We start from the raw sequence: 10,270 nt of genomic DNA on the forward strand, positions 1-10,270 counted from the left end.
ATCCACAGTGCCAAAACGATACTTCTAAACTAACGAGTATATCAGGATAATGTATGGAATTACAGACTGTTTCGTTTTATGGCAGTAAAATGGGACCCCTCCGATCAGCGGAACTAACAGTTCTTCAGGTCTTCGACGACCGCTGTTTCAGAAACATAGCTTATGCAGGTCACTAACGGCGAATCCACGGCGAAACAACTAGAAAATGGATGTCCGGTTGCACAACGTGGGCTTCAATCGAAGAATGTGTCTAGCACCGGAGGATGAGGTATTAAGAATGTGTATCACGCATGTTAGATATCGTTCCCCGAAGAGATTGTGGTGTTCCCTGCCCAATTAAAGGTGGCGGATTCGCAGAGGTGGTAAATTTGTGATCTGGCATGGAGGCATGAAAGAGATTAAGGGAAGTCTGGGTTCCGTAGGAGCAACTCAGCTTCTGGGATGTAGACCACTTGATCCCCCGACGTTCCTGGTTTGGAGCGCCAAAAGACAATGCTGTTAAACGATATCAGTGGTCTTCTTGTTGTCTGTTTCTAGTCAGAGTACCTGAATGAGTGTGTGTACGTCTAGGCATATTGCGGTGAATATAGAAGTGTACCATGAAGTTCGTTTCTTATCCCAGTTTATCTTCACCATAAGTAAGCTTTCAAGTAAATCCTGTTAGGATGGGAGTGGAGAATCAGCATTAAACACCGGTGTTATGCCGTCGATGATGACGGAGTGCATTTGAATTCATAGTGACTAACAAATCCTGTCTTTTCTTAAGCCATTACTGGTTTTGTGACTGGATTAATTACAGTAACAAATGGACCATTTAATAACTGCGGCACCCTGGTTCCTTCCACATAATATACATGAATATATATATATATATTACTGGCGATCTTAGCATTGGCGGAATGGGTTTCATGCCTAGACGCTTTACATCAGACACGAGACCACTGGGCACTTGCATTTTTATGATATCCTCTTACGCCATCCCAAAAGATTTCGCTTTAAGCAAATAAACTAACCCAGTAGCTGAAGACTACTAGGATGTGTTTGTACTGAATCAAATATACAAAAATATCCGGCAGCGACACCGCTAAATTATGGTACCATATACTATTGCGACCTCTTTCAAAATTTCAGTTACCAAAAAAATGTGCTTCCGAAACCACATGTTTCATCAGATGGACGATAGGTATATCAACATAAATGGAGTTCAGGTGATGTTTTTCTGGTTCAGTCCGACAACGGCAGAAATACTTTTGCGGCCACGTACCATTTGCTTTTGTCAGTTGTTTGTGTGCAAGCTACCTACAAAAGGGGTGATCATTAACAGAAAAATGGTATGAAGCTAGTGATTCCGTGTGGCACGTTGTTATGGCGTGGGTGTGTTATTGGTGTTATTGATCACCGTATGTTTTAGACTGCTCAAACGTCCGCACATCATGTCACACCCTAAAATAAGAACTGAAAAAGGTTCTCCAATTATCATTATACACATTTCACAAGGTTCGTTTTGCCGTACGGTTTAGTAGACGGCGCTTTTGAGATAGCGAGATAGCGTCTATTCAAAAGGCGATCACAAAAGAAACAGATAAAGAGAAATAACACAGAGATCTTGTGAGCGGATACATTCATACATAGGTTGGTCAGCAGCGATGCGTGCAGGACGTACATAGGAATTTAACTGTCCGTTGTGTAAATTAGGGGTCAACGGTATAAATGTATAAAACACGAACAGAAACAACTGTGTGACTATAAACGTGGGCACATAGCTGGACATGTTGATTTGAATACGGAATCAAAACGCCATATTTTTTGCTTAATCCCTCTTCGGCATTTAGCCACGATTTTCGGAAGAACCTAGTTCAAGTGAAACTATGGCACACTTGGTCGGAACCAATGGTGTCCCAGAAAAAAGCACGTATCCGAGCCCTATACAGCATATCCCTCAGCAAGCCTGATACAACTCCAATTGTTCTCGACTGCAGGAATGGGGTACGTGACTAGTGTCCCAGAAAAAAGCACGTATCCGAGCCCTATACAGCATATCCCTCAGCAAGCCTGATACAACTCCAATTGTTCTCGACTGCAGGAATGGGGTTACGTGACTAACAACTCGTCTTCCAAAGACAGTGTCTGCGACCTTTGAACATGGTTTGGTCAACGGACGGGTTCCTTTTCATAAACAATCTAACTTTGGAGTAGTTTGTCTCTGATTTATGGGAATTTGTACTACCCTTTTACACACACAAGCATGTGAATGTGTATGCGTTTGTTGTCCAACATGATACAAGTTTGCGATAACAGATAACAGGCATTGTTCCTTATCTTCGTTCCCAACAATAATTCCACGCTACTCTACACATCTAATGGAAAATGATCAACCATTAAAAGCTCACAGAAGGAAAAGAACGACTGGATTCGGGCGTCTGCTACAAAACATCAATGCGTTTGCACCTAAGCTGTGACTAATGAAACGCATAGCATTTTAGAAATATCTGCTTCGTTCATCGGGGAAAATATAACCGCCCAATATGACGTGCAGAAATTGCGTTTGGTAGTGCGCTAACTGAATGGTGGTCTTGAGGGGACAAACAAACAAGTTGCGTCTAAAAATGTCTCTTTGAGACAACATAATTACTGTAAAATCAATAGGCGTGGCGTTTTTGGTTAGAAGTGCATTGTGGCACTGCAAATGGTAGTTCTGCTTAGATAAACTCTAATTCTGGCGTAACTTTGTTGTGATACATCGAACGCTGCACTACGACATGTGTGAACTGGGTTCTGTATAACAAACCGAACATAAGTTACAGGGATACAGTCTAAAAAACGGGAAAGCACAACAAACGCAAGAAAATAAGGCTAATGCGCAATGCACATTGTGAACACTACTTGAAACGGAAGGCGTTAGGATAACCTTTCAAATCAAAAGGAAGATAGAACACAACGCAGGAAGAATGGTGAACCGATTCGTCAGAAGCGTGATCAAGCCCACCGATTCTGTCAATTGCAATGGGTGTGAGCCACAAAGCATTTCAAGTCGCACATGGTTCAATAAACTGACCTGAAAACACTTATTCAAGAACCTAATCACGTGAAAATATAAATATCAAGCAGTACTAGGTTGGAGAAGCAACAATGTGAAACGCCTAAACCCCCTTATAAACTAATATGTTGAGACGCTCGTGAGCGAAGGGTCTAGTGTCCAGATGTAAACCGAGTGTTACTGGCTCTTAATAGCGCGAAAATTTGCGCATGAAGTGATTCCCAGTGAGAAGGAATCCTATGTAAATCTTCAGGACAGATTGACTCCATTTTGAGATCGGGATATCCCTTGAAGCGCAATTTTCTTTCTTTTCAATCTCAGTGCCCTGATATATGTTTGATATGGTTGCTCAGCAAGATCGATTCGCGAGCACGCCACGCAATTTCGCCGTCGTCCCTCTCTCTCTCTCTCTCTCTCTCTCTCTCTCTCTCTCTCTTGGGTTCACGACTTAGTTGACTGACAGCTTAGCCAAGCAAATTTTGTGGATGGATTTCTCCTACGGTTAGGTAAACAGCTCCCTTAAGCGTGTCATCCTGGCATTCACAAAAATTTAGCCACACACTTTCAGGCTCATACAGATCGAGGAAATGGTCTGCTGGTAAAATGTAAATAAAAAGAGCATATTTGCACACTCATGAGTCTATAGAATAAGGCTTGTTTTGCGTACCTCCTATACTTGGGTTGCAGTTCATTCTTCGGAATCAAGCGAACATAGATGAAAAATTAAACAATACTTGCTTTGTGTCGCTCGGGTGTGGTTTCCGTGTTTGGCCGCTCCTTAGTCTGTGCGAATGATGACTAATTTTGTTACTGTAACCTTTCTATGCCAATCGCCTCCAAGTCTGTCACGCGAGATTAGTTAGGTGATACTTCAAAACCATTCAAAGATATTTGTTCTTCGAAATCTTTTGTCTAGTGTAATAAAAGATCACTTTTCACATGCACTTCTTTCGTTAAGGATTTTGTGGAACTTTGCTTTTTTCATAAGAAATTTGCACTTACACAGCTATCTCTAGTAGGGGCATGTTTGGCTGACTGGAGCAACAGTACTTTCAATAACCTTATCAGCGTCACTGAAGCGCAATGGTTGGCTAAGAGCACTTTGGTCAAAGTTTATACACGCAAGAGCGTTGTATGATGAGCTCTGTCTCTCATCAGAACAATTTGTACCGTCTGTAAATGAACATAATGATTCTTACAGTGGTGTCAGGCCCTGATCTGGTTTAGGGATATGTCGCCGGTTTGAATCTATTAGGCTTCAACAAGACATCTGATAGCATCGAACCTCCCAATGGCAAACAAATGTATCCACGGAATTATTTTTAGGAACAAAGATGACGGACAACGCCTATTATCTGTTGTCGCAAACTTATATCATGCTGGACAGCAGTCGCATGCGTAGTCTGGCAAGTTCACATGTATGTGTGTGTAAAAGGTAGTACAAAATCCGATAAATCAGATACAAACTATTCCAAAGCTAGATTGTTTGTGAAAAGGAACCCTGCTGTTGACCAAACCATGTTGAGAGCTCACAGAAACTACCTTTGGAAGAAGAGCTGTTAGTCACGTAACCCCATTCCTGCAGTCGAGAACAATTGGGGATGTATCAGCTTAGCTGGGGGCCATGCTGTAAAGGGCTTGGATACGTGGTCTTTTCTACGACAACGTTGGTTTCTACCAAGTGTGGCTAGCTCCTTCTAGAAACCGTGGCCGAACAGTAAAGGAGGATTGGGCAAAAAATATGGCGCTTTTGATATCGTATTTAAATCAACATGTCCAAACTTTACGTTATCTCATTCTAACGCTAGGTACTCATGCCTGTAGTCCCGCCGTTGTTTCTTTTCCTCCTTTTTTATGCAGCACCACCGTCGGCCCTCAATTTACACAACGGACGGTTAAGTTCCAGTGTATGTCTCGCACTCATCTCTACCAGGTCTAACTATGTGTGATAGATTTTTAAGCTTGTTCCCGATGTGACTTGAAGGGAAACTCCGCCTTGCCTGTGATTGAACGTGAACAGTTAGGGCGGACTCAAGGCCCCCACGACCTGACCTCGAACAAGGTGATCAATTCGTCCTCACTAGCACCTATCCAAGACCGTTATATCCAAAACATATACAAGACTGTTTTCATCTGTATGCGATTCCCTGCCGAACCTTTTCTCTTTCGTCCTCTGGCCATAATCCATTTCTTGTATGATAAGTGAGACTGTAAGCGTGCATTTGTGATAGTGCGCTCGGTATACTGGTGTCCATTTGCGACTGTTCCTTTGTTTACCCCAAATAGTCTACCTAACCTCGCGGACCTTTTCCACCTTGGGCTACCCCCATATACAGTTTCGTCTATTCTCTTTGTCCCTTTAGAGTACAGACATACTGCATGGGTTGTCACGCAGAGACTACCATATCGAATGCATTCCCACGGACCTACGAGTTGCCACAGTTTGTTATTACCGGTCTTAAGTTCGTATTCATGCTGTACCGCAGCGGACATTTTTAGAACGAGACTCGTGGTTAGTTCTTCCTTATTACGAGTTTACTACAACCCTGTTTTCTGCGCCAATACCGATTATCTGACGCCCCATATCCAAGTACAAATGAACAAAGATATCCTTCAGAATAATGGGCTTGCTTAAGGTTGAATGCCGCTGAAAGCTATTTCTGTGTAGTCAGCCATACTGCCGCAGGAATATAAAAGTACCTTAATTTTATTGCTGCGTGACACAAGACAACTCAAGAGTACTGTACTGTGTAACTTCACCACAGAATTCAAGAATATCATCTACTCTGACTTGGTGCCCAAACTACAAATGTAGCCACCAGCTTTGTAGTAAGTCGGTTGGTTTTCACCAACCACACCATGTACACTGGCTGATAGTCAAATCAACACCCAGCATAAGTCAGTGGACGAGGTGATCGCTAACAAGATACGTGCACCCATATAGATCAGCTAAAGTCATCCCCTTCATCCACTGGACTAAACCTTTGACAGAATGTTAGGAGAATACGCGAGCACCTCTCTTACCGGAATATCGCTAACCTCAACAGTTCAGCCAGGAGCTCACTTGCATCCCACCTAATTGACACCGGACACGTGGTCATGCCAAATGAGTCATTTCAAATCATTTACCGTGTGCCAAATGGACTGCCAGTATCTATTCAATGGCGTTGCTTGACTACAGCCGAGGCAATCGCTACACGCCTGCAAAACGTTTCGTACGAACGCCGAATCTGCCTTGGTCGTGTGACACGAATCAACCGGCCAAGTCACTCAACAGCCCTCTTCACTGTTTCACAGCATCCAACTGAATGCGACATGGGAGGAACGCAGACAACCAATCGTTCGTGCCTCCACGTTTTGCATTTCAATAACCGATCTTCACAGCGTATTTCATTTTCGCTCCTATTTCAACCATTAGATATGTACTGAACTGATGACGAGATCCCGAAAACATTAATGTTCGTCACTGTGTTCTGTTTCAAACCATGGGGATATTTAAACAATGTTAATTGTTGCACCTTCGTGCAACAGGCGTTAACAGGAATACCAACGTCTCTAGGCCATCCGAAAGTTAATATGAACTTAGATATCCAGCGTTTTTATCATCCGCTTTGCATTGCTAGAAGAAGCCTTTCCTTGCAGATACAATGCACTACTCACAAAGTTATTCCTCAAGTACACACATTTACACATCAATTTGGTTATCACATCAGACTAACCTGAATCCCAGCTGTATCACTCTGTTCAATTGAATGTGTTGCACAAAGGTAGGTATAACATTTCAGATATCGCAGTGTATTCTGATACAAGTAACTGCTCATGAGGTGGTTTTCTAGGCGTTTCTAGTAACCCCTTGAACGGTCTCCATCATGACAAACGTACATTTCTAACTAAATTTCTTGCGTAGTTTTGAACTTCATCACCTACTAGTTTCATCACATGATGCCATTCTGAATAGGACTTCGTTTCGTATCTGTTCAGCTTGTGTGACTTGCCTTCAAGTTGACCACGGCTGAAATGAAGACAGGTTTTACCGATCGCAAAACCTTAACCCTGTTTTATGCATTTAGCTGTATGCTTCGTTGTGATTGAAGCTGTGAAGAATTCTGGTCCTATTCCTTGTGTTAACACCACACAAGCCTCTCTCAAACAATGAACAACCTTGTGAAATCTGTCCAGAAAATGAGCGGTGTTCAGCATAGTGGTTGTCTCCAAACAGTGATTTTGGTGTCCGCTTTGGAAATGGTAGCTGCTTCTTGGTCATCTTAGACTATATACGATTCAGTCGGCAGACTACTTGTGAGTAGCTTCGACGGTTGCAGAATTCGCACGTCATCCAGCAGCTCATCAATGATGCGTAGCGCTGCGCACTACTACGCTCCACAATAACGCACTGATGATGTCACCTCGATTGGTGATGAAACGTTTGCAATCAAATTGCCCAGCTCAGCGAACAAACCAACGACCACCATATCCTTTTATTTTTTGGAAGTTCCGAAAAGTAAATGTTTCTACTTCCCCAATATTCATGCGCTCCAAGCCCGAAACCCTTGAGGCAACTGATACAGGGGCCTACTGATCTAAAAGACAAAACAACTCGGTTTCACAGCTCTATTATCCAGTGTTGGCCCACCAAATATGCCGCTATTTCGAGCAGATATGCTCCATAGCCCTAGAGATTATGGAGCAACACTAGTTCACCACAGTTTATACCGACAAACAACGTCTCTGCGTGAAAGATGAAAGAAAACATTTTCTGGATAATTAGCTACAACATTACAGCTGGTTATATGAAACAAATCAGTCTCATAGTGTGCTCCACGTAAAAAGTGACACAGGCTTTGGATGCCCACTAACATATTTTGCATTATCCATTTAATTGAAGTGTATAACATGTGAATTTGGTTCTAAGAAAACAAGTTTCACACTATGCCCATGAACGAAGAGTTTGCATCGATACGCGGTCTCCAGCGCTCCCTTAGACGTCGAAGATGATCTGGGGTCTCAAACTCGGGAAATCCAAGTTCGTTGAGCAACTCCATATAATTGCAGCGTTCAGTGATCTGCAAACAAGGGAAGTTTGGTACTATTATTGAAACGAAATATACATGTCTTCAAAAAAGGTTTTCTTTATCAGTTAGGTAGATTTGCCGTCTACTGTGGGCATTGATGTCGCGTGTTTACTAGTGTTCTCGGTTGAAATTTTGTAGACTGCTTCTCAGCAAGTTCATCAATGGATGCACTTGGTCAGCCATCAAGTTACAAAACTGCTAGGTATTGACAAATTCTACACTTCTATGAAAGATGTATGCCCTGAAGAGTTGAAAAAACAGACAAAATAAAATACTATAGTTCAGTTTCAAAGCACTCTCGTTTTGAACAGTCGTCCCCCTGTCCTGGCGCAATTATTCATGTGAATCCACACCGAAGGGGGGAAAGCGCTGGACTCGGGTTTCGTTCTTGTTGGAGCTCATCAGCAGTGCATATCCAATGGCCCTGCAATGGTTGTCCAAAACGAGAGTGATGTGAAACTGCACAATACACCTTCCGCAAAACCCCACATGCATCCATATGCTACAACCAAGCAAGTTTTCCTTTGGGAAGCCGAGACGAATGAAACTGGATTAAACGACTGTGGGTCCCCGGATAGCGGGCGGCATAAGAATTTACGGGAACTTGACTTGAAATAACTGAAGTAAGAACGAATGGAAGATGGAGACGAAAAAATTGGATAACGTTGTATCCTGGACATCACTTGAAAAACTTTTGTGACGCTTTTATTGCGTGTCCAGATGATATTTTGTGCGGTACCTTTTCATTACAGTGGCCATTACTCTGTTTTGATATCTTCAGTAGATTACCGTGCTCGGTTTTAGTGCAACCCACACCCTCTAAAAATAGAAGGATTAGAAATTAATTCGTCTAAAATGATGGAAAACAAAAAGCCACATTCTGGTAGGACGGGACCTTTAGGTTATCTCACCATCCTGTCGTGTCCTGTGGCTGAATCCGACTATTGACTCAGAACCACTGGACGAGACTATTCAAACGAGGTTAATGTGAACACAGTAGTCGAATATCACAACTACCTACAGCTGATCGAACTCGCTCAATATATCTCCAATATCCCTACCTCCATCATCGCGACTTCCTGACGGTTGGGTCAGTCGATCTTAATAACCTAATTGGTTACGAGGTCGCATTTCCAAACGCTGAACAAGCCGGTTATACCACTCACGTGTGTTCGCCTGTTCAGACGGGATAAACAAGGCAGATTCAGCGAAGTGTTAGTAGTGGAACATTCACTTAGAATGTCAGATTTCCGAATATCAAATCCCGGTACGAGCAAGGATATGCACTCCTGGTGAGTCCGTATACAAGCGCTGTGAGCGCTGATTCTAAAAATCCCGCAGCTGCCTACGGCTAGATGCCCGCTTCACTGTCTTGGGTAACGCATGGTCTACGACTGCCTGTCGAACTGTCACTGAACTGCATTCCTGCTGTGCAAACGTTATGCAGTTATCTTCATTTGAATTTTATCCTGATTGCTAACTTCAATTAGTTGTGCAACAGTTATTATCATCCTCTGTCATCGAATGTTTGAAGTGCACTAAGAAGAATCCAAAATTATCTTATCACCATCGTCCGTGATCTATACTCTCACCCAGATATGTACACTCGGATATTAAAATCATTAATACTGGTAAGGATTTCCTTGAATAATTGGAATTATAAGACGTTTAAACAAAGCCAAATAATGGACCTCACTTCTTACTCCATCCGGACATGGCCTCTGTTTTGTCTCGTGAACAGAATGAACCGAACAAAATAACCTGCTGAATTCAGGTCACGTGAGTCAAGCATACCAGCGAATACACAAAGTGCCAAATTCTAGGATTCCAAAACAAAGAAGTTCACCTCATCTGCTTTTCATCAATGAGACGTTCATCAAGAAGCGTTGTAGATGATTTATTGAGGCCCTGATACAAAGCGCTCGAAATCCGTCGTTTATCCAATGCGAGGAATTCTCGTGGAAGTCCAACATCCTCTCACTTGTTTTCCGCTTCCTGAAAGTCTCACGTCAAATTCCCGTTTTAATTCAAATTACTGGTGAACCAAATTCCATCCCATCCCTCTACCAATGTGTCTAGTATCAGGAGCTGTGTTGGTTAGGACATGTGTTCCGTATGCCGAACCATCGTTGCCGAAGAGAAGTGCTGTTTTCCATGCCCA

The 10,270-nt window shown here is 42.7% G+C and overlaps 1 protein-coding gene across 1 annotated transcript in view; it reads right to left on the bottom strand.

Annotated features, from left to right (window-relative positions):
- Positions 1-7,641: 7,641 nt before the first annotated feature.
- Positions 7,642-10,270, bottom strand: part of T265_09242 (hypothetical protein) — a gene marked incomplete at both ends in the record, with an annotated part of 33,596 nt that continues 30,967 nt past the window's right edge. The window contains one exon of the mRNA XM_009175267.1: positions 7,642-8,100. Within this exon, the coding sequence (XP_009173531.1) occupies positions 7,960-8,100 (141 nt within the window). The remainder of the gene's footprint in view (positions 8,101-10,270) is intronic.

Source organism: Opisthorchis viverrini (genome assembly GCF_000715545.1).
Source record: "Opisthorchis viverrini unplaced genomic scaffold opera_v5_264, whole genome shotgun sequence".
In the NCBI taxonomy this organism is placed as follows: Eukaryota; Metazoa; Platyhelminthes; class Trematoda; order Opisthorchiida; family Opisthorchiidae; genus Opisthorchis; species Opisthorchis viverrini.